The following is a 25,386-nucleotide window of genomic DNA, read 5'->3' as shown; positions in this document are numbered from 1 at the left end:
AGGAGTCAAAATTGTGCATTTTGTTCCATTTTAGGTACTCTTCTTCTTCATTGCAAAGATGTTTGTTACTGAATGTGTTCTTAGACATTAAAAAAAAAACAGAACTATTTTACAAGACTTCCGAGACCCAGAGTTCAACTAAGTGAGTAAGAAACACAGTATTTCAATAAAATAAAAAAGAGCCTAGGCTTTTTCAAGAGGTTATTGTGTCTGTTCATGTCTTAGAGGCAGTTGCTCTATCATTGCCCTGACTGCTCTGCATCCTTCAAATGAGACCACACTGTGTGTCAGCTAAATTAATGGAAAAAAAAGTAGATTCTTTAGCAGTCGGTGTAAAGTTGGACTCTACAAAGTGTTTTAAACAAAGTTGAGACACCACAAAACTTCAGGTCAGTACGAATTGTTCTCTGTGCTGCTTCCACTAAGGAAAAACACACAAAGTATTTCCTTTGCTGAACACAAACATTCTTCTCACATTTGCTGCAAGAGTTTTGGGTTTTTATCAAAGGCTTTACTTTTTAAACCATGATAATTTCTTGCTGGACACAGTGTATGTGAGCCTATGTATGTGTTTATGATTTTAAAATAAATATATTACACATTCAATCCTTTAAAATTTACCACAACTGTGTTCTACTTTTATTTATTTAACTCCATTCTAACGAAGTTAGCCAGAAGTCTTTCTTGATCACATAAGAACCTGAATAGAGTTCTCCTTTGCCTAATTAATTAAATCGGGTAGGGTAACATTTGAATTTGTTAGTTTGGTTGAAAAAGGAAAGAGTTTTTTGATGACTCAACACCTTCTTAACTTGCACAAAGTTATACTGAGATGTTGTTGATCCAAACCGAATCCTCATCCTATAATAATATATAATATAATAATAGCCATTGTATCACTAGAAGGGAAAGGAGAAAGTGCTGCTAACAGTTTTTCTGATGAAAGGAGAGCGTGAAAGTGTCTCAGAATCTGTTAGTATCTGTTGTCTCTATTATGACCAACGACATAGACAAGAGAGGACTTGTAGTATACCTTCTGCTTGCCTCCTCCTGTAAGCAGTGTTTTAACCACAGAAATGAGAGAGGAAAGGGAAAGGATGTGCTTGGGTATAAGAACCCAATTGTTCACAGCAGAACATTTTAGGTAATTCTCTGAAAAAGCTCATGTAAGTTTGTGAAACAAACTACCAGTAACCAGAAACCATTTCCTCTGATTTAAGAGATGCATTTCTCCTACAGGAGAAAACTCCAGCCACAAGGAAGTCCGTGGCTGCCTTCCTGCAGTGCACTCATTACAAATAACAGATGCATCGAGGAGTTGCTGCTGTGAAAATCCCCATGCAACTACTGTGATGAATAATCTTCCCAAGAAGTGCTTCACATCCATGGGAGTGTGGCATGGTGCCACTGAATGAAGGGCATGGCAGTGTATGGCTTTCAGTGGGCAGCCATGCTTCAGACACCAGCAGGGCCAGGCCGTACCACACAGGGGCAGAGTATGGCTGAGCAAAGCAGTGCCTCTGTGGTCCTGCAGTGAAGATGGCTGTTAGGCTTGGCCTCATCATTGTCCCCAAAAGCAAAATGTGTTCAGCCACATCAAGATTATAGAACAAGCTGGGAGCTGCTACCTTGCTGTTTTGTATGAGGCTATAGCTATTCTGAAGCTGGAATGACACCCTTCTCTCTTCCTCTCTCTACAACTGCTCCCAAGCCATCAAGAGGGAAAAAGAGCTGCTACTGAAAAGCAAAGAGATTGTGTATGGAACTCATGAGTGCTGAATTCCAAAAATTCCTTTCTCTCAAGTCCAAGCTACAGAGCTAATGATGAAGCTAGCATAGCAGAGAGGCCAAAAACAGAGGTTAAGGACCAAGAAAAAAATAAATCAGATCTGCAATGCATGTTGTATCCTGCTGTCTCCATGAGGTGGCTATTAAATATCACCAGGCTCAAATCCCCAGAGCCTGATTAACCTTTTCCAGAATATACAGGTATCTCATAAGTGAAATATGATAACGTAATGCTTTTCATTCTCACAGAATTCAACACTAGTTTCCTATGTATGTTATACAACACAAGTTATTTACTCAAGATTATTGGTTACACTGGGGAAATGCTACCTTTCTTTTAATCTATTCCAAAGTGATGTTTTTTTATATTTTTGTATGAGCTGTAGTTCACAATGAATAACAGCTTATGCATCTCATCAGTTTCTTTTTACTTACTTATATTTTAAATAAAATGCAATGGCAATTCAATACACTGATCTGTATTTTATTCTCACTTCAACCCACATAACTTTTCAGAACTGTCAGATCTCATTTGCAAGCTTCCCTTCTACCTTCATCAGAAAATTATGTCAATATTCCACACCACCTGCTGCCTCCTCTTGCCACTTTACCTAAAAATCAGAGAAAACCCACATAAAGTACAAACCAAAGCGTGAACCATTATAACAGCTGTTGGGCCTGGAAACAGTGCAATTTGCAAAACATGTTTTCCTTATTATAATTTATGTGAATGGCCTCAAAGTGAAAAGGCTAGGCGTGCTCAGTGATCTCACATGCAAGCCACTACCTCTAAAGTATAAATATTGAAGGAACTTTGGAAATGGGTTATTTCCCTTGGGTACTGGAAAGAACAGAATCGTAAATAAGTCTGAATCCAAGACCACATTTACAATTTTCCCATAAGAAATATATTAGAAAATTGTAAAAGCTGAGAACTTCTATCTGAACTGATACCTGAGTTGATAAAATATATATGTATATTATAAACAAATTGGAAAAAAACACCCAAATTCTCACAATGGAATGAAATGCACCATTTTTATTTCGTTTTCTCTCCAGTTCCCTGGAATGTAGTTCTCAGATGTTTTACAATTAAGAGTCTTCAACTAAAAGATAAAAGCTCTACTGAGTTTCTTTACTGGAAAATCCTGTAATCAGTCAAATCTTTGCTCAGAAAAGGAGAAGGCTGTTGTGATTCCAGCGCAAATTCCACTGTTTAATGAAACTGAATCCTCAGTTATTGACCCCAAGTTTAACCTTGGGGACCTTAAGCAATGCTTTTCTTGTAGAATCATAGAATGGCTTGGGTTGGAAGGGATCCCAAGGATCATCAAGTTACAACCCCCCTGCCACAGGCAGGGCCACCAACCTCCAGATCTGGTACTAGACCAGGTTGCGCAGGGCCCCATCCAACCTGGTCTTGAACACCTTCAGGGATGGAGCATTCACAACCTCTCTGGGCAGCCTGTTCCAGCACCTCACCACTCTCACAGTAAAGAACTTCCCCCTGACATCCAATCTGAACCTTCTCTTCTTGAGTTTAAAATCATTTCCCCTTCTATCACTGTCTACCCTTGTAATATGTTGATTCCCTTCCTGTTAATAATCCCTTTTTAAGTACTGAAAGGCTGCAATGAGGTTTCTTCGCAGCCTTCTCTCTTCCAGGCTGAACAAGCCCAGCTCCCTCAGCCTGTCTTCATAGGGGAGGTGCTCCAGCCCTTTGATCACTTCTGTGGCTCTCATTTGGAGCCTCCCCAACAGCTCCACATCTTTCCTATATTGGGGATCCCAGGCCTGGATTCAGTACTCCAGATAGGGCCTCATGAGGGCAGAGTAGACAGGGACAATCACCTACCTGTCCCTGCTGGCCACCCCTCTTCTGATGGAGCCCAGGATACCATTAGCCTTCTGAGCTGCAAGAGCACACTGCTGGTTCGTGTTCAGTTTTTTATCCACCAGGATGCCCAGGTACTTCTCCAGAAGGCTACTCTCAACGAGTTCTCCCAGTCTATGTACATATCTGGGATTACTCCAACCAAGATGATGAATTCTCAAAGAGAAATGTTTGATATGGTCCACTCTTAGGATCTTTAATATCAAACTCACTGTAGTATGATAAATCACTGGCAAATGTAGGAAACCAGAAAAGGCTTACATGATCACTTATCCACTTCTTAATTGTGGCGACAACTTGCAATGACTACAGTGAGACTGCCAGCCATTCTTGTAAAAAAACACCATCACAGAGGGCAATTAAAACTGCTTGTTTATTTTCTGGCAGTCTGCAATACATACAGTGCCACTGAGGGAGAGCCAAAGACTGCTTTAATCTTCAAGAATTAGTAATAACCTGCTGTGGCAAGATTTTAGAGATCGGACTGAATCCACATTAGTTTTATTACACTGAGAAAGCATTGAGACCACATACACGCTAAGATTTTCTTGTGCATTTTAAATGCCACATGGATTCTGGCACTAAACATCAGATTTCATTTTGTTTATTGTTATTATTTTATTTTCTTTTATAATTTTCCTTCCTGAGTCACTTCCCCTCCCCTCAAGCCTGCCCTCTAAATTTCCTGTGACTGAAGAACGCATTTCCTTCTGTAGCCCATCTCCAACTATTTGGTAGAAACAGCTCTAAAATATCACAAAACAGGCGGATGGACTGTTCTTGGTGTGACTCCCAGGAATGAAGGTTTGCTTGCCAGTGGCTTTAGTTTGATTGGAAGAGACAGCTGCTATCCTACAGCCAAGTGGGAAGATTAAATGATTTGGAGACAGTGAGTTCACTCAGGAGAGAAGGGGTGGAGAAGACCGTGTCTTGGCACAGCGAGTCTCTTTTGTGTTGGGATAGCAAGTGTCTGGACTAGGCTGTGCTGGGAGGTACAGAAATGACTAAAACAAATGGTCCTTTAAACATAATTTGGAGCACAGCCTACAGCATGGCTGTGGCGCACTTGAGATAAATCCTAGAAATAGTTGGAAAGGACTGCAGCAAAAGGCTGTGTCTTACTTTAAATTGCTTGGAAAAGATGAAAAGGCCCAGTAGAAAAATGGGCTGGGTGTTTGAGAATGGCAGACTACGTGACATCTGGGAAATACAGTACCTGGTGCTGCCCATGGGACAGGAAGATTTGCCATTCAGAGAGAAAAGCACTGTGGTGTGTTCAAGAGCCCCAGCTACCCTTGAACTTGCTTTTTGATTCCCCAGCAGGGATTGGTGTGATCAGTGGAAAGATTAACATTCCAGATGTGCATCTGTGTTTCTCTCAGCTCACGTGCATTCTGAACAAAGGGTCCCTTAGAAGATGCTTCCTTGCCTTTTCAAAGCAACTCAGAGGCTTGAAGTCTATGTGAATTGATTTTATAGGCATTACTCTGTGTGTGTATTCCCCTATGTTTCCTCAGTTGGCATGATCACCTCCCCAGCTTTTTGCAGAGAGCAGACTCCAAACTCAGCCCTGCACTTGGAGCTCCTTCAAAACCTGAGCTTTATTACTCTCTCCATATCTAATCAAGCCTTTCAAACCTGTTCTGCACCTCTTTACCTCCTGTCAGATCTGCCAGGCAAGCACTGACTGGGAGACAGGAAAAGAAGTTCTGCTGGAAGAGATTTTTGTTTTCTGTTTCCCAAACAAGGCCTCTGGCTAGTATTAGGAGAAAGAGATTTTCTGTGTGTTAAGACTTCTTCCTGGTTTGCTGGCAAAAACAAGGGACAGGTTTAAATAGCTCCTGGGTGGATCTCCTTTTGAAACCAAAATCCCCAGCTGAAGTTCTCTTGCAGATTTTGTGCTCACCTGATATGCCCCTAAAACAAAACACATCCTTGCCTCCAAGCATTAGAACTTACAGGAGATAGGTGAAACTGTGTTCAGAGGAGAAGGAACACAGACCTACTGGGTGGAAACGGCAATACATCCACATGAGTGATAAATAAAAAGCCCTCTCCTGGTAACTCTGCCAAGAGTTTGTTAATTTGGTTTCCTGTCTGCTGGTGTAAACATCGACTAGCAAATGTCCTTTAACCACATGACTTCATCCTTCCACGTCTGCTAACCCTCTCTCTCAGGATGGTGGCAGTGTATATAATAGGCTTAAAGTCTTCAGGTGTGCTTGTGCAGCCTTTCCTTAACCCTTTTGGAAATGTTGCCTGGTTTTCCTGAGACTTTTATATCTACCTCAGCTCTTGTGCTTTCAGTGTCAGTTGATGGGGAACTGATGTTGCCAGAGTTTGTTCAGACTGTGGCTGTTCCGTAAAAAGGACTCTGAAAAGTTAGTGGATACCTCTTGCTGCCAGCAGATAAAATCAGCCTAATCAGATAAAGGTTTATCTAACCTCTCCTTATAGAACCCTATACACAATTCCACACAATTTCTTCCAGTATTTAACTGTCTTTCAAGCATAATGTATTTTCTAGAATCCAGTCCATATCTCTCTTGTCATTTAACTTGATTTCTTCTTCTTTTGTGCTCAGTGTGGGTAGAAAACAGCCACTTTTCACTTTTTTTTGAAGATTTCTTCCCTTCACCTCTTTAGATTAACTTATCCCATTGCTTTCAGTCCTTTCTTACCATAAAGTTCTCTTTCATTGGCCCATTTCTGTTTTGAGTAGATATATATAGCTACAAAAATGCTCAGAATGTCCCTAGAGGGACTCTGAATAAAAATTTTGTAATCTCAGTAATCATCATCTCCTTTATCCATACTAATAAGGAAGGATGAGGTATGGATAAAAAAATAAGCCCAAGGCATAGATAATACAAAACATACAAAAAGGAGATGGTAAGTCTGTTTTGCAGCACCTCACAGCATGGGAGGTGTTTTAGCTATTTTCATCTCTGAAAGTCCAGTAAGCAGATTTCCACAGAGAAGAGGGCAGCAACTCCAAGGTAAACGAGAACACGTGAGTCTGGTACAGCTGGCAGGCATATACCTCTACCATGTGCTCTCCAGCACTGCACTGTGGTCAAGGGTCAGGGAAAAGTGGGGCTCAGTGCACCCAAAGATACCTATAAGCAGTTGGCATTTCCTATGATTTGTTCTTTTATCTCTTGTACATGGTGGATAGTTCTATGGCATCCTCCCATCAGCTCCTTCAAGGGAAGCTCTAAGGAGCAACATTAACCAAAAAGTGTCTTCTAGAGTAACTTCATCTATTTTTCCCATCACCTTGAGTTTTAGTAGCAATAGTCTTTCTTGGCCACATGCAGAGTGTGAAGCTGGAGAGTCCATAACATTGCCTGTGAGCTACACCACTAAAGCTTCAGGATACAGAACTTGTGTATAATTTGTGAAGATAGCACAGTCTTCTGAAGTTCTTCCCTGTAGCATTAGGTTTTGTCAGTGACATAAATACAGATACTTGGCAAGGAATATTTTTAGTTAAGATACTGAAAATGCATGATATAAACAATTAAATGCATTTCAAGCCCAGATGTATAAAATATGCCGTGCTGCACTGACCACATCTGTGGAGAAGAAGAAAGAACACTTACCAGCAGGATGAGTAAATCAAAATACCAGGGTAGTTTTTGGTAAACATTATTTAACCTGCATCATTGCTTATATGCATTTTCAGTGTAGTATAAGAAATGCAAACTGATCATATTTCAGTGTAACCCTCTATTAAGGAAATGTTTATAATTTAAACCCAGAGTACAAGGGTAACAAGATAGCCTTGCTAGTAAGCTGGGTGTATGAGTAAGTCACAAACCTTATACACCATTATGAAGACAAAAGAAGATACAGATTTGTGAAAATTTTCCTTTAAATCTGTGGATTTTCTATGTGTGTATCTCTTGCTGCTTGCCACCATCAGATATCTTTGTGGAATAGAAATTGGAGGTCTGTGATTTGAGGTCTGTGGTCCTTGTCTGATTGCTTTGCCAGGCACCTATTCCACCTATTCCACTTGAATCTTTTGAGAGAGATTAAAGAATCAGGGAATCATAGAATCACCAAGAGTTGGAAAAGACCTCCAAGATCATCCAGTTCACCATCCATCTACCACCAATATTTTCCCACTAAACCATGTCCCTCAGTACAACATCTAAATGTTTCTTGAACACTGCCAGGAACAGTGACTCCACCACCTACCTGGGCAGCCCATTCCAGCACCTGACCACTCTTTTGGAGAAGAAATTTTTCCCAATATCCAACCTGAATCTTCCCTGATGCAACTTGAGGCCATGGTAAGCTTGCTTAGTCAGCGTAGATTTTTTTCTTGGGTAGACATAAACAATACAGGAACTTACACTGTTTTGGTCTGTACAGCAACATTAAGAGTCCCTTCCTTTTCAAAGAGTCCCTTCTTTCTGTGGTTATTGTTGTTGTTGCTTTTTTGTTGTTTTTTTTTTTTCTTCCTGATGTCTGTCATTACATTGGGAAAGGACACAGTGATGTGAATTAAAATGAACTTTTGAGTATGACTTTGTATAGCTTGACTCCTGAAGCCCACAAAACTTATTTGCAATATATCTTTATTCTGTCTTTATTTTGACATTTTAAAATGTGCAATATTGGCACAAGGAAGAGACAGGGACAAACGCCTGGGCAGGCCTGATCTCTGACTTTCTGTAGGACACCAAAGAGCAGCAAAACCCTGCCTATGCTCAGAGGGAAGTATCTTCTTAAATGAGAAAAGTGACAGAAGATTTTCCACGCTGAGATCAACTAGAAACCAGAATTACTCTGCTGCCATTCAGTCCTTTACAGGGTTATAACCCGTCCCAAAATAAAGTGCACTGAAATGTGTTGAATTCTTATATTTGGTATCTAAGACATTTTTTAGCCTTCCTTTCATGTCTGACCAAACTCAAACTTTTCAGTTCTATTTTGAGAAAAGGAATATCATATCATTAACAATACATTGAGGGTGAAGTTCCTCTTTCAGAACAGAAGCTTATTTTACAGAATGCTGTCATGACTACAGCAATAACTATTAAGAAACACCATTGTGGAGATAGAGGCACTTTTTTTGAAAGGCTGCATTAAAAAAAAAGCAATATATCCTTTGCATAACACCTCTTTGGGTTATCCATCTGTAAAATTAAGAGATTTCTTTGGTCAATAAGGTCATGAAACAGTGACAGAGAGATAGACAGATGCCCTGCAATGAGAAGTGAAGGAGAAACAAACACTTAAGAATGAGAGAGATTTAGCCTTCACAGACTGCCACTGGAAGATCAAAATGACCTTTCTTGAAATTTTCACACCAGTGCTTTGCTGTTACAGTTAAACACAGCTTGTTGGCAGTAACTAGGTGAAATTCAGTGGCTTGTGTTTTGCAGGAGATGAAGCTACATGACTTAATGGTCTATTCTGGCATATGAATTGTTTAAATATAACTAGTTATTTCATGCATTTTTCCCATTTCTACATGTCTAAGTAATTAGTCATGACAGAATTTGGTTATTTCTAGTAAAGAAGTGATAGATAAATCTGAGTGATGTTTTCTTACAGTTTTCAATGGTCTACACATCTTGATGTGGTTTCTTTCATGGTTTTGCACATGAAGGACCTTGCTGTATGTGGGACATGACTGAGCTCATGGTCCGAAATTATACTGTATTATTCCCCAAAAATAGAAGGCTTCTGTGAATAGGCTGCAGAAATCCTTTTCCAGGGAGGTCGCTGCACAGGATCTTCTCTTTTAATGTCACGTGATTCATTGTGAAATTTCAACTGGTCGTGGAAACAATAATGGTCAAATTGTGAGCTAGGCAGTGGGTGCACGTGGAAGGCAGAAGAGGCCAGCTGCCCTGGACCCTACATAGTTATGTGTGTGGAGTATGCTGGATATGTTTCATCCTGCCCAACAGCTACGACGGACATGTTGGATTTGCTTGCAGTCATTTCATACATATGCCTGTTCCTTTATGCATGTAAAGGAGATTACTTATTTGAAGGGGAAAAAGGGTTCTAGCAATTTGAGTGCACAGTCCTGAACTGACATACTCTTAAACTAGAAGAGGTCCTCCTGTACGTCCTACTCAGTGGTATCCATGGATGCCACATTCCTCAGCAGGGAAGGCACGGTGCATGAATCAGTTCCTCTGGAGAACAAAGGAGTCTTCATCATGGGAACAGGTTTCTTGGTTTCAAGCATGGAAAACAAAACGAGTACCCAGCTGTGTCCCAGCCCACTTCAGCTTACAAAGCTGTCTGGAAAACAGTGGTCCCATACTTGTTTCTTAAATCACCCACTGTCTTTGTGCATTATTACCTTCAGTATTGTCAGTATGGGCTGCATTTTCAGTGCTTTTAGATTATTTATTATGAAAGGAGTTCTGCTTGTTGCATACTTCTTGTTCAGTGCAATACATAAAACAGAGCAAAATAACATGTAGCAGCCAAAAAATATTATTTTTGTATTTTTAATATATTATGAGGACACATTCAACCACAAAACCGTAAGAGGGCAGCATTCTCTCTATCATTCATATTGTCTCTCTGCTGGAATATTAAGAGAGACTTTCTTTAGATTCATCTCATAAACCACAGGGATGTGTTAAATACAATTCAGAACCTGGGTCGCTATTCTTTGTAATTAATAGGAATGTTTCCCTTGATTTAAATAGGTGTTGGATGGAGGCTGCAGTTGTTCAAAATGACATCAGGAAGATCTGTCTGCGTGATTTAAATCAGAAGATACTGAAAATAAACAGTCAGGAAATAATTTTGGTGGTGGTTAACCATTGGAACAAAATACCAAGAATTCTGGTGTATTCTCCATTTCTTGATGTCTTTGAATACAGACTAGATGTCTCTTTGGAAAAAGTGGACAAAAGCTGCTGAGTTCAATACTGAGGTGGCAGGATGGTATTCTGTGAACTCCTTAAAATGGAAATTGATACTGTATGTATGCAAGCAAGATGAATCACACATTTTTTACACTGTTACTAATTAAGCAGTGGAACAATAACAAAATGGGATGTATTTCCCCATGATCTTCCCTGTGTACGATTTGTTTTGCACAAGCCATCAGATTTGCTAAGCAAGATGATCTCGCTGGCTCTGGAATCCATTAATGTGGCAGTTCCTTCTAGCTGTTTGAATCCAGTATGATAGCTTCACTGCAAAATATTACAGCTGTCAACTGACGCTTTGAGCGACATGCAGTAGTTATTATTATAGTAATAATTGATTGGGTTTTTAAAAAAACTTCTTTTTTTCCCCCCCGCAAGATTAGAACAGCTTAAAATGAAAGAAGAAACATTTTGAGGAGAGAAAACAGAATTGTTTACTTTTAAATCATTGCTTCAAAAATCACCTAGGTCACAAGAAACTGCAGCTTTTTAGACGATGAGCATTTAGACTTCTCACAGTGTCAGTCCAACGTACAGTGGCAAGTGCTAATTAGCATTATTGCTTGCAATGTCAGCAGACAGGAGCAGTTAATGAGCACGGAAACCAAGCTATTCTTTCTGTGCTGCTTGACATGGTGACCCAACTCTGACCTCAGAGAGTTTGTGATGAAATTTTATTTTGTTGTTTGTTTACTTCATCTCCTACTGGTGAGGGAAATTCCTCTGCGTCTTTATTCCCCGTACTGCAGTTATTTTAATGGCCTAAAATGATGCACAAAGTTTACACTATGAATACCTTAAGGGGAACAAACTGTGGTTCTACAGAAAGGTAATTAGGACAAATGCAATGGTAGGCAAATGCACAGTGTTCTGTAAGAGTGACATTCCCTGTGCAGCCTTCCACCATGTGAGAAAGCAAAGGCTCTCTGGAAAAGATGACTGCAAAAGAAAAAAAAAGTTATTTAATGAGAAACACATCTACTGTTACATTTAATTTTCATTTTATTTCATGGATATGGAACTACTTAAAATGGCTTCCCATTCTTTTGGGAGAAAGAGTTTGTGTTTTTCTGTGATTTTTAGTGAGGACGATCATAAATAATGTTAATTTTCTAGCTATGTTTTAAAGACTACTAAAGAATGTAAGCATTTTTTAAGCTTGAAATATTTTCGCATTGTTACCATAACAAAGAAAAATGTGAGGTATTATTTAATTTCCCGTAACTTGCAGTATAAAAATAAATTCAATAACAAACAAGCTTTGCCAAGATGGCTGTATATTTTTTTGAGGAATAATGTTGCTGATTCAAGCTAGCCCACATTTTACATAGGGTTTGAATTAGTACTTTTTCACTGGATCTTAAGAGCTTTTTCTGTTTTCCAATTTAATGCTGAAGCCACTGTTCAGAAAGGTACTTCATACCATGTGTAAGTTTATCCAAGCCAGAGGGCCTACTCATACACTTGGAGCTGAGCTGGGAAACAGGCCTTTAGATACAGTGAAACTTACTGGTGTCTGTGGGACCACCATGTTATTCAAGTTTCAATTAAGTTTTGATGCTTAAGATAGTGCCTGCCACTCTTAGTTGACATGTGGGATGCTGATGCTGTGTGCTTGACACAAAAGAAGTTATATAACATGCAAGCAAAATGGAAGAGGAAGTAGCATTAAGCAATAGCATAGCTTCATGCTTCTTGCTTTTTGGAAGGAAGATGAGGCAAGGTTGGGAGGAATAAGGGGATATGCTTCAGGGCTGCTTGACAAATGTGGGGACTGATAGAAAGCACAAAACCACTGCGAGGCAGTGGAAATCCATTGAAGAGCGTGCAGAGGCCCTTGCCCTGGGCTCTGCTTTGAACAACCAGGTTCCCTCTCCTCTCCGGATGAACTCAGTCCCTACCCAGTGGCAGGGAGAGAAGAGATGGGGAGATAACCGTCACTGGCTTTGCTGCTGACAGGGTGGCTGATGAATCTTCTTCATCTTTCTGGACAGAATGCCTGGCTTAGGTTTGCTTTTCTGCTTTCTGTGCAGTCCATAGATTTTGACTCATTTTACAGTCAGCTGATATATTCAACAGAGAACTTATTTTGCTAAATAAGCTACAAAGCAAAACACCAAGGAGCATACTGCAGTGAAACAGAACTCAGTCTTTAATTGACACAGTAGTTTTGAATAAATCTTTCCATTGTCACAGTCAGCGCAGTAAATGCCAAGGCCTGTCAGCACCATTTCTTCGTTACCTCCCCAAGGTAATTATACAGCTCTTCTCACTGCATCCAATTCAAAGTATTAATCTGTTAACAATCCCAGCTTATGGCATTTTACCCAGACTTAATAATAAAAATTAAAAAACAAAAAATCAAAAATACAAAAATAGATGTCAGGCTTGATCTTGCAAGAAGCTCAGATCCCATCTCTGCTCACTGAACCAAAATAACTTGGACATCACTTGAAATGTCTTGCTGGGAGTGTGCAGAGAGGTGGTGCCACAGCAGAGATCTGAAGTCAGCTCTTTCAAGAGCAGTACACAGGGCCACCCATCCTTTTGTGGAGAAGCAGCCTGGGGGAAGTGATGTGCAGTTTCTTCCTTCTCCTTTTATGTCCATGTTCCCCGTCCCCAAACAACTCCAGGCCCCAGAGGCAATGATGCCGGCCATTCAATGCGGCAAAACATTTGCTAACAGCCCAAGCCGCCCACATGCATGGTTTATAAATAGCAAATATACAGCATTTAGTTATGGAACTGTGATGCTTTTCATCTCTGTGCAACTTCAAGCTTTGCTTGTGAGCAGCAACAGCGACCGCTTTGTCCTTAGAGTTGACGAAGTCTATGCAGAAGAGAGGCATCCAACGTGCACTTGTACTGAAATTTTACATCTTTCCTTTTATGTTGCTGCCTAAGTGAATCTTCTCTCTGGCTGAATGTGTAAAATCATTCCAGGGGTGAAGTGGGTGGAAAAATGTATTGATGTCTCATGAGAAATAAGAGGTTGAAGGAGAAGAAAAGGAGATGTCACTGATTGCAGTCTTCTGCTATCACAAGCCACACATCATGTGATCCCTTTTTTTTTTACTGAAACGAAATGTTCTGACACCAGTTCGGCCCAAAACTGTGTTCTGTGTACCTCAGTAGAATCTTTGTGTTACAGGTCAGACCACAATTAGGTCTTTGAAATTAGAAAATTAAAGAAAGGCTATTTGTGGGACTTTGTGTAGGATGCGTTTGGGCTTCCAGAACTGATATTATCTTTGGGAAAAATAAAAAATCAGGTTTTTTATTTTCTCAATTTTCTTCTGTTTTTCAGAGAGGGGTCTTTTCTGTTGTCCTGCCAGAAAAAGCCAAAATTTGCCCCGGAAAACTTACCTACTACAATCCACTTAGCTTTAGATGCTAACAGTGTGAAAAAATAATTCCATTATATTTAACAAGAGGTATTCAGGCATGTCCTATGAGGAAGCATTTTTCTTCTGCAAAATCTGCCCTAAACAGCCTTTAGAATTTATTCTTTACAGTTGTTTGTTTGGGGTTTTTTTCTTTTTCTTAAATTACTGTATGGCAAGGAGAGAATTTTCCATTAAATTCTAACAGCTCAAAGTGTGTATGAAAAAATAATAATTTTCTATTAAATGCTAAAGGACTTTTCTCCATGAGGATATAAGCAAGCCCAACAGGAACTGGTAGTTATGCTGCAGAAAGCTTAGAGAACTTGGGGGTGGGTGCTCGAGCGCATTAGTATTCACTCCACATTCTTGCCTGCTGTTCCACATGCACTGTTTTGTGCCTCCATAAACTGCTCTGGATGCAGATCAAAATTATTTAAAAGAATACACAGGGGAAAAAAAATAGAGCAGCCATTTCTATGTATTTCTACATTGCTTTCATTTTCATCGACATTCAATGTTAGCCTTTTTGTAGCGATATGAAAAAAGGAATGCAGAAGCAGAAGGGAAAGGCTTTCTCCGATAAGAAATGCTTTTACATTTTAGGCAGAAGTTCTCACAACAAATCAGAGTACTCTTAGCTTTCCTTGTGCAGCCTACATCAACCGTTTAAAGAAGCAGCACTCAATTCTTTAACTGAGAGGGCACTTTAAAATGATTATTACTCTTTCTTGTTTGCAAAATCTGCTGAAACACAGGAAGAAGTCTGTTTGTCTCTGCTATGTTGATCCTTTTTGATAGGGTGAACACTGACCTCCCTCCCCTCTTTTCATTTTTCAGTTCTCAAGACTCCGGACTCAGAGCCAGCCCAAGAGCAGACCCAGCCAATGAGCCATGCTCCTGGCTTCTAGATTTAAAATCACAGCTGCAGAAATGTGTACAAAACAATTCCATGAAAGATCAAGTGGATAGGATAGCCTGCAATACATGGCTTTATCAAAGTTCTCTCGATTAAGAAAATAAATAAATGTGCCTCTTACTTGCAGGCATGAAGAAGCAGTCTTTGATCTATCATTCACTGAGACAAGTGTGGCTCGTGGCCCACCACCATGAACTATGGGCTGCTTCCTTGATATTTGTTTTACTAGTGATATTCTTGAATCCTGATTCAAAAGGAATGTGCTAAGATGCAAAGTTGTTTCACAATACGCAGCTGGACTGCCTACTCTGCTAGCAGACCAGAAGAATGTATGAAGATCCCCATACAAAAAGAAGAGTGGAAGCTAGAAAGCTGGGGAGGAGAATCAAAGGTGAAAGCCCCCAAGCACTGGGAGCAGATAAGCTTAGAAGAAAGCACTGAGGGAAGCTGAGAATTTGTTAGAGGAGTGAATAGAGGTGAATTCAAGGAGACATGTCCAATGATTAAAATTCACATCATGTGAAATACAGCACGCTGGCAGTACTAACTGTGGCACAGTGTGGTAGATACAAAATCTTCAAATCAACAGCATTCCTCTGTGGCCAACAGTCACTTGTCTCTGTACAGCCTCCTTAAAAACTCTTGTCTGAAGCCCTGGTCCTTGCTGGCTGATGCACTGGAATGCAGTGGTGCTGCTGCTCTCAGGGTGTACCACCCTGCTGTGCACATGGTGGCAGGGGATTAAATATGCATGAAGTTGACAGTTAGCTTCACTTTCATCAAAGCTTAATTTTGCTCGCTTGTCAGTATTGAACAACAGAAATTAATAACAATAATTAATACTTCTGTTAACACAGTGAGTAGAGAAGCAGCACATGATACAAATTATTAAATCCAGGGAAACTTTGGTGCTGGAAGACAAGGACTGTTCAATGCAGTCCACATAGACTTGTAGGTAAAAAATACTTTGCAGGTCACTGATGGTCTAAACAAAAGAAACTCTGTGGTCAAAGGGAACAAAGGAATGTGCTGGAGCATCCAGGGAGGATGTAGCACCATCTACACTGGCTGTAAGGAATCTTCTGAGGAGGCTGAAATTCCTTCCATCTTCTCTCCCCATTTTCTGGTTTTGAAGCTTCTCTGCCAAGAAAAGGACAAAAGCTTCATTATGCTTGAAGTCTGGCCACAAGTAAAAGTACCTAAAAGGTGCTTTAGACCATTTACTACATGAGCTGTGCTATTTCTGAAGGGACGAGGCAAGCTTTCCGATTGACTTGCCATCTTCCATAAATTGCATATTCCTTTTGTGTTACTTCTCAGAGGTCTCTCCTTTTTACTTGGCTTACACTGTGGCAATTCTTATGAAACCAGAAGCTGCAGAGCTTACATTGAAGCAGGAACTACAAATAAATTCTGATAGCTCTTTTGAGGAGCAAACATCGAGTCTTCATTATTGATTTTCTTTTTTTCTTGTGATTCTTTCTGTGTGTAGTCATAAGTGGGGCTTTCTGTTGGTAATACTGCACAAATTCCATGGAAGGCAACATACTTTCTTAAGAAACTTTAAAACTTCTTAAAAATGCAGCACGTAGAAGGCAGAGAAGTGCATTCAATTTTTATAATCTATGTATATGTACATATTACATACATTTAAAAAAAAGAACTTCATTTATACTAGCCTGGCCTACATATAATAGCTACTCATCTCTTGTAGGCAGTGGTTTGCTCCTGGCACGAGTGGAGGGACAAGAAGGAGTCTTTGAATTTCATTCAAAGGGATGATATATGAGCATAGGACAGAATGATGAAGACAGAGATGGTTGTGGGAAATCTGACAAACTGAGGGTGGCCTCAGTGGAATGGTGGAGGAAACAGAAGCCACGTAGGAAGAAGGGAAAGGAACAAAGGTATTTCTGAAAGGTGTGGACAGGAAACTCAATTCAGTGGGAAAAGGAGAGGCCGATGGAGAAACTGAAAGGAATATGGTACTGATAGGGCTTTTCATAATTAAGGGAAAACAGAATGGACTGTGTGTTTGAATTACTGGATTTGTAATGTTATCTACATACCTCACAAGACTGACACACAGATTTTCTGGTATTTGCAGCTGGAAAATATGACTTTTACATCTAATATTCTTATTCCATTTCATTGAGTGGCTGCACTTCCTCACAGTGCTTTTTCTGTCAAACCTTAGTAAAAGTCTTCACCTGATTTTCCAGTCTCCTGTCTTGTCTGTACCTCAGACGCCTCAGCATTTGAAGTTCCTGCTACCCTGCATAGGTTTACTGCCATAATAAGCAACCAAGCTCCTGTGCCAGGGAGCAGCCAATCTCTCACAGATGACAACTGCCTTTATCCACCTTCCTGGCTGGAAGGAAAGAGCACAGCAATCCACAGGTGGTGAAGGCATTTGGATGTAAATGATGCAGGCCATCCATCAGGCTGTACAATTGGATAGTTGGTTCACAGCTGAGTGAACCCAGCGTCTAAGAGACTCAGAGCCTGGAGCAAAAATAATCAAACGTCCATGCAGAATTCACTGACGGCCGAGCATGGCATCATTGCTGGCCTGACATCCTTGCGTATGTGGAAAACCAGCAGGATGGAAAATTAGTGCACCCAAATATACACAGTGAAGTCAGACTGAAAGCAATGAAATTACAGTCGCTCCTCATGAGCTAACGGGACCATTTTCCTTAACCAGTGACCTTCAATTACAGAGTAGAAAGCAAATTAGTAGAGACAAAAAAGAAAAACCTGTTAGCCAGAAAATCTTACTGGCTAAAGCCTGTCTTGTTTTGGTTCCAATTTCCTTAGCTTTCGGTAAAATATGTGCTGTCTCCTTTGGAGTACTGGTGTTAACTGGAAATGTTGATTCTGGGAACAATGAATTCCTTCTTATCAAATGGTTGGGTGTTATGACCAAGTTTTTCAGAAGGCATTAAGGTTTCTTCTGCTTGAAGAATCTGAATCATTGCATGAAGCTTTCTGGTGCCATAGAGATTGAGTTAGGAAGAAATTAAAGGCCAAAAAAGCCACTGCAGGAATGAATAAATAAATGCCATTTCTCAGCATCCCGTTTGCTCACCACTGTTTGCCTGTAGGTGGGAGTGACTGTGAAGGAGGCTGGGATGCATATTTCTAGTGCAGCAGTTTGGTGGTCCCCATTCAGAGCTACAGGGCATACTCTCATCTACAGCCATTTGAAAGAAGAAGTGTGATCCTACCTATTTGTAAATTTACAAATCTAGATCGGTGATGTGGTGTGATCCACTTTGAATGGGAAACTGAGCATGTAATGTTATATGCAAGCTGAGGGTGACCACAGAGGTAACCAGCACTTTTGAGATTCACAGGCTGGCTTAATTCACTAGATAGGCAAGCCTAGAATGGCAAAAAATAGGTACCCTTCTTTAGTTTAGAAGTTGGATGAGATTTTTGTACTTAAATCTTTAAGTAACTATATGTACATTCTGTGATTAATTTTTCAATTCCTCCATTGCAACATTCAAATCCTATTGTGCAAATAAAAATGTGTTTTGACAGGATGAGATCTACCTTCCTTCTCTGGATACATACTTTGACAAATGAAGTTCTCCTTTGGGCATATTAACACCTCATATCTGGCTCAGATTTATAAAAGGAGCTAAGATCTCAATGGAAAAAAAAAAAAAAAAAAGGCAGAATTGTTTGCAAAATAAAATAAGCCACAGTTAAAACAGAGATAACCACCTAGGTATAAGTTTTCTTTTGGCAACATTATGAGCTAAATATCTTTTCTCTTCCTTCAGTCTGTATTGGCACAGTCTTTTCCCCTGCTCCTGAGTTATATGAGAGAACACAGATGGGGAAATATCTGCAGGGGTGCCTCACCTACTTTAGCAAAATCTGAAACATTTTCCTTTTACCTACCACACTTTTTTGTTTACAGATAATCAGGTTTCTCTAAGCCTCCATTTCCCAGGTTTTCCCACGATACTTCAGATCATCAGGTCTTAAATTTAAAGATTAATTTCTAAGGGACTGATGTAACAACATGGTAGAATGCCAATTTTTTTCCTTCTTGCAGCTACTAATATGTTTGTTTTCAGAGGCAATCGATCTTCTTGAGATCTCTCTTCCCCTTAGTTTGACAGAAATCTGTTAATGACGAAGCTCTGAGTGTTCTCTAAATGCAATGTGTGGTGAACTCTTGAGTCCCAAGCCTGAAGCCACAATCTTCCCACTGTTTGTTGCTTGGGTTCAATAAACATCACACTGATATATTGAGATGACTAAGCTATGCAGCGTTCACCTGCCAGCACCAACTCATTGGTTTGGACTTGTGAGTTTTTCCAGATAGCAGACTGGCTTAAAGAGCAAAGCCATTTATAGACCTGGTGATTATAATGATGCATGGGAATAAAAATAGATTTATAACAATCATAACATCCAGGACAGCATTACAAATAGAGAGGATAAAAAACAGAGAAAGATAAATACGTGTCTGGAAATATGACTACTACTGAATCAATAAGCTAATGTCTTACCAAAAGCACATCAGTACAGATTGAAGGCAGAGTGGTATCAGCAACTTTCAGTCTGCCCAATAATAGCAGTCATTTTTCTCCAGCTTTGTGTATGTTACAAGCTGCAGTGAACCATAGATGTTGACCAGAGAGCTGCTTCTGAATCACTGTTAACTAATTAAAACAAACTACCTATATTCCTGTAATGTGGAACAGACTACTTAATGCCTATAGTTTCTATATTAGGTATGTCAGTAAAAAGAAGAAATCCTGGTATTTAAGTTCCTTTTCTTATTACATCTGGTAAACTATCTTATGGACAATGAATAATTAAAGGAAGTTAACTTTTATAAAATAATTCCAGGCTGTGTCCCTTCCCTGCCGTATGGCATATTGTCACAAACGTGGTTCTTTTCAACACTGCCGAGAACAACTTGGTCGTAGCAAGGACAAGTGTTTATTACAGGGTTTGCTGCCTTGTCCTATGATTCTGTTCTGTGCAAAACACATCTTAGCTAATTCCCCAAGGCAAAGTGGCAACACTGTAAAGCTCTTGTGAAAACATTCAAACTGCAGTTTAAACCTTGTTAAAGCATAGTTCTTCTCTGGAAAGTGACACTAAAAATGGCATTGTGGGATTCTGTATTTATTGTCTATTTGTGATTTTCAGATCAAACATGCTAAGTACAGCCATATAGTTCCCTTGTACCATTCACAGCCAGCTCCACAGATCCCAGTGGGATTAGAAAGCTGAAACTTTCATATTCATGTATTTTAAGACGATGGTCTCCTTAGCATCTGTCCAAACCTGTTTGTCCTCACTGAAACAGGTACACTTCAGCTCCCTTCCATTAAGGTGTATGAGCTCAGGGAAGACTGACCTTTTTCTCATACTCTGCAAATATATATAAAAAAAGCAGACTTGTTGAAGAAGACGCCGCTTCTTAATGACAGTCACACTTTGAGCTAAGCTACTTGACTGCCTTTTTAATTTTGTCAGTTGTTTCACAGCATAAAAAGAAAAACTGGGTCTCTAGAAATGTCTTATATGAAGTGTATTCCCTATAAACATTAACTGGCAGAAGAACAGGCTTATGAGCTGCATTTTTATTTCTCTAGAGATCCAGCTGTTGTATATTTATGGCGGGCACCAGAAATGAGATGACAAGCCTAACTCGAAGCCCACTGAAACTAGCTTACACTGTTTGATTAACTGTGGGAGCTTGCTATGGATTTGCTGCTTTTGCTTCTCTGGTATCTGAGTGGGGAGCAATTGGCATCACCTACCTCCCAGGGGCAGAAGTTGACTCTGGTGCTGGGTATTGCCAGTCAGAAGACTGCATTATTGTGTCCCGGCTCTTGACAACAACATTAATTTGGCTTAAATAACTTCTGCTGATGGAGCTGTTGTAGCATTCTTTGTAATACTTTAAGTTGGCCCCTGTATCGAAAATAATGTACTCAGTACAGCTACTTGTACATGGTCAGTGATAGACATTTAGAAAATGGTCCTTCTCTTCACACCACAAAGAAAATGTCAAGGTAGATCCAGACTATCAGCACTGCTCTTTATCTATGCAGCATGTCCACTAACATACCTAAGAGTAGATATCAAAGTACTAGAAGTCTCTGACAAGGTTACAGGAACATCTAGAGCATCCATTTAAGTAATGAAGTGATAACAACTACCTGACAGATGTCAGCAATACGCCTCTGGGTAGCTGGATTTCCACGCCAATTTTCACAATGCCTCTTAGAAAGAACTCATCACTAATTCAAGTGTCTTGAATTTTTATCATGTTGACGAGTACAATCAGCATCTGTTTCAGTCTCAGGTTATGCTTGATGGGTGTTCAAACCATTACAGATGTATAAGGAGGAATGTGCTGGGCTGTCCTTGAAGACTATGGGTTCCTGACTTAGCATAGCTGGATTTTGTAAAACAATGTGCAGGCTTTTTCCACCTCCCTCTTGCCAATCCCACACAGCCTCGTGATTCAGAGGGGCAAAACTGCACAATTCAGAGGCAGTGTGGGCCCCAGATTTCAAATGCTTGAGAGCTGGAATATCCAGAGCTGAGGTTTTGGTCTGGCCTACAAAAAAGGGCAGAAAACCATCTGTGAAAACTGGATGCACGACTAGGTTTGGCTTCTACCCCAGGATCCCACAGAGTCTGAAATACGGCCGATAATCACTTTCAGGGTATCTGCAGGTTGGGAAAAGGAATACTTTGTTCAGACCTCTGAGGGGAAAGTCACACCCTGGCTGACTTTCCTGGGGTACCAGCCTAGAGAAGGCCAATGGGTCAGAGCCCCCACAAAGCTCCAGGCTGGTACCCGAGGGCCTACCGAGTAAAAGGGATGCAAAATCATCAGTGTTTGATCTGCACTGCTTCCGGAAAAAAAAAAGCTCTTTTCTGATTAAAAACACCGCATGGCACAGGGAAGAAGGAAGAAGCACGGGGCCCTTTGCCCAGCGGGTGGCATGGGCACTTGGCCAGGGCAGCAGAGTTGCTGATGGTTTTCCCACGTCGGCAGGGAAGGGAAACCAGCAGGGTTTCTCCTTCCCCTCCACCTCCCTCTTCCCGACCTTTGTTTCCCAGCCAGTCCCGCTCCTGGAAATCCCTGGGCAACCAGGCAGAAAGGAGCCTGCGGGCTCGGTGGGGAACGGCAGCCCTGGGTGAGCTCCAGGCTCCCTGTGGGGGCTGGCTGTGGGGCCGTGGGGCCTGCAGCTCACCCGCTGGCAGTGATTTCTAAACAAGTCCCCTATAAGCCTGACTGCTGAGACATGCTGTCCTGAGACATGTCTCTCCCCACCAACCCAGCTGCGTAGAGGAGGGGGGGGGAAAGACAGACAGACAGAGCCCAATTAAACCCTCCCCTGGCCGGCCCCTGACACTCCCTCCTGCATTTTCCAGTCTGTGGTTACAGCACTCAAAGAGTTCCATTAAATCATCAGATTTTACAGGTTCCTAAAAAAAAAAAAAAAAAAAAAAAAAGGGAGAGAGAGAAAAGTTTGGTCATAGTAGGGAATGAGTGATCAAAGCTGAGCCAAAGCTTCCTGTTACACCGGGACTATATATATACCGTGTCTTTAATGTTGGGGGATGTCAGCAGGCTGCTAGGAGGCTGGAGCACTGGCTAGCTCTGCCTGATTTCCCAGCGCACTGAGGTTTCTTCCACCAACCACAATGAACAAGTTCCTGTGCTGCACGCTTGTGGTAAGTCCCTTCAGAGAGGTAGATAGGGCTTGAGATGGATTGCAGCTTCAGAGATGAGGCTGAAAAGACACAGGGCTTTTCTGTTGTATTTTTGTTGTTGTTTTGCTTTGTTTTTGTTTGTTTTCTTTTTCTTTTGCCTTTTCTCCATTTTCCTGGTGAACACTTTTTGTTTCATCACACTGGGCTTTCCTGGTGAGGTTTGGACACGTCTCGCGTCAGGAAGGAAGCACAGATTTTGATCCCTTTCTTAAGGTAGTGGCATGATTTACTTTTGTTTTGCCTTCTTTCTTATCTTCCTCTCACCTTTTGCAAGTCTTCATTGTGCTGTACTAATATAAAATACTGAATGTAGGAATGAGTTTTAGAAATAGCAGGCTGGGATGTTTGTATTTGATTTACAGAAGCTCCATCCCTGCCTGTCTGTGTAGTCGTTCCTACAGGGGTACAAGGCAGTGTCTCACATACTGGGCTGGCTTTCTTTCCCTGAAAAACCACTGTGACTCCAGAAAAAAAAGTATGTGTGCTTATTTTGGCTAAGAAAATTCAGCTTCATGTGTAAGAAAATGATGAATTGGGAGCTGTGTCTGTAGCTTTTACAGAAAAAAAATTATGTTATTAAATCAGGTAAAGCCCCTTATTAAATAAGTTTTTGTTTACTTGGTGATTTACAAAGATACTTCCAGATGCAAATTTAGAGATGTTAGCAGTGCAATAAATCTTTCAAAAGACCATTTAATCTGTTTAGCTGTGTGGAATTTTATATGACGCCAGTTTAATTAAAACCTGCATGCAGCCAAATACTGTGTAGCATCTGCTTGGAGACTATTCACCTCTTGGATAAGAAAACATTTAAATAAAAACACTTAACATCCTACTCTGAACAGTACTTTTTAAGTGTGTCTGCACAATAACTTGTTTCTCGTTTGTTTTGGTGTGTACAGGGACATTAATTTTGTGGTAGAACATTAGAACTGAGTTTCAGTTATTCTGAAAGCTCTTTATAAATGCACCAAGATTTCCAGGATCTGATGAGTAATGCATGTTTATTACTTTCTGTAGGACTTTCTGAAAGAGCTTTTTGAGAAAGAAACCAAAGTAATTAATGGTGCAAGAGAAGCAAAAACTGTCAGGCTCGTGGTTGGCAAGCTGAAATGCAAGACAACTTATTCATCTAAGGCGTAGCATTGTCTACGAGGAAGCACAGAAATCTGATTTGGAAATTTCGGCTTCTTATCTGTGGTTGCCCATAAAGTACTCACATCAGCATTTTGCTTCTACTTAAATGTAATGTGCCTATTCATGTTCTTTCTTAAAGTCATAGTTTTGGGTGAAGTTCAGCATAACCTTTGGCAGTGGAGTCTCTGAGCTGAAGTATATCACAGTGATAGGAGTGCATATCATGGAGCTTCATCATTCAACTCTTTTTTTCTTTCTATTTAAAGGCAATTTATTTTGTTATTGTGAAGTTTGCTGTTGGATGTTCTGTAGCTCTGAGGATAGTTTGAGTGCTTGTTCTGTAAGAACACTTGTGGAAGGCACAGCAGCAGTTCAAAGTTGTACGTGTTTGACTTAAACACCTTGGTTTTGGTTCACCATCACTGAAAAGGACGGTTTGGACATGATGTACTTTCAGCCTTGGCCTCTTTGCTGAAAGTTTCAGCAAGGAGACCTGCTGTGGTAACGCGTGCATGTACGTGTTGTTTGTTGGAACACTAAAACAGCTTACAAACATATGAGCCTTATGAAATAGGCTGAATTGAAAGAAATTCCCCAGAGCTGGATCTTGTTACTTGTCACGTAACTATCTTGACCCTTAAACTTGACCTTTCTCTATTTTGGATCTCTGGGTGCATGTGACATGCTTTTTCTGGCCTGCCTGTTGGGTTTGCTGTGTGTAGGCAGCAGTGGCTTTGCAGCTTGAGAGGGTAGGAGTTATCTTTCTGTCTGACTTTCCTTCTTTCTTTCTGTCTGTCTGCCTGCATGTGTGTTGGTTAAAAATAAAGCACCAAAGTTACCAGAAGAGTTTTAAAAGTTGTCGGAATTTAAATTAGACACACTTATCTAATCTCATAGAAACTTTAATTTTGCTCCTTTGGTAATTAACTTTCATACTAGTAGATTTACTACACTGATGGTCTTCCCGGGGGGAAAAAACACCTGTTTGCAGATGGTATCAGTCATACTTCTTTTCTAGCTAAATGATATTATTAGTTCTGTTCAGTGCAGCCTGTAGTCATGTTGGTATCATCTCAAGTCTTGATGTTACCCTGATGAATTATGTTCAAAAATAGGATTTATGGTTAAGATACATCTTTTGGTGAGTAGCTGGTTAGTCATTCCTACTTTCTCCCAACACAATCTTCAAGTGAAGTGCAGCTGTCATGAATGAAGGCACACGGCTGCTTCTCAGTTGAATGTCATTTTCCTACCATTGGAAATGAAACAATTGTTTAGACCCCAAATTTGCTCTGTGAATGACAACTGTGTGTTACAAAATCTCTACAAGATTTGAATTGCTAACATATCGTTTTCCCAGGAGAGAAATAAATGAAGATAGTGGTCAGTATCCACAGTTTTGAATACAGATGGCTCTAAAGTGTCACTAGTTACATTTCTTAAATAAAATGGTGGCCACCAATCTGCAAAGCATCCTCTATTCAAAAGTAGGTCCTGTAACATGCAAAGTGAATGGATTGCATTGAAACAGCTGGCAGAATGGTGAAACAGCTTTATAAGCAGATCTGAAAACAGCAA

General features: G+C 40.4%; 1 protein-coding gene across 9 annotated transcripts in view; it reads left to right on the top strand.

The window, feature by feature from the left end:
• Positions 1–25,386, top strand: part of TNFRSF11B (TNF receptor superfamily member 11b) — a 102,330-nt gene that overhangs the window by 62,279 nt on the left and 14,665 nt on the right. Inside the window, exon 1 of one of the 9 annotated variants that reach the window (XM_031591154.2) lies at positions 22,309–22,632. The exons of 7 other annotated variants lie outside the window; for them this stretch is intronic. In XM_031591154.2, the coding sequence (XP_031447014.1) occupies positions 22,603–22,632 (30 nt within the window). In that variant the 5' untranslated portion in view covers positions 22,309–22,602. Of the gene's footprint in view, positions 1–22,308; positions 22,633–22,680; positions 22,885–25,386 lie in introns of those variants that run through there. One more of the 9 variants, XM_090137929.1, reaches the window with a different exon arrangement.

This window comes from Phasianus colchicus, chromosome 3 (genome assembly GCF_987193195.1).
Source record: "Phasianus colchicus chromosome 3, bPhaCol1.hap1.1, whole genome shotgun sequence".
NCBI lineage: Eukaryota > Metazoa > Chordata > Aves > Galliformes > Phasianidae > Phasianus > Phasianus colchicus.
This window is presented reverse-complemented; position numbering and strand designations above follow the sequence as displayed.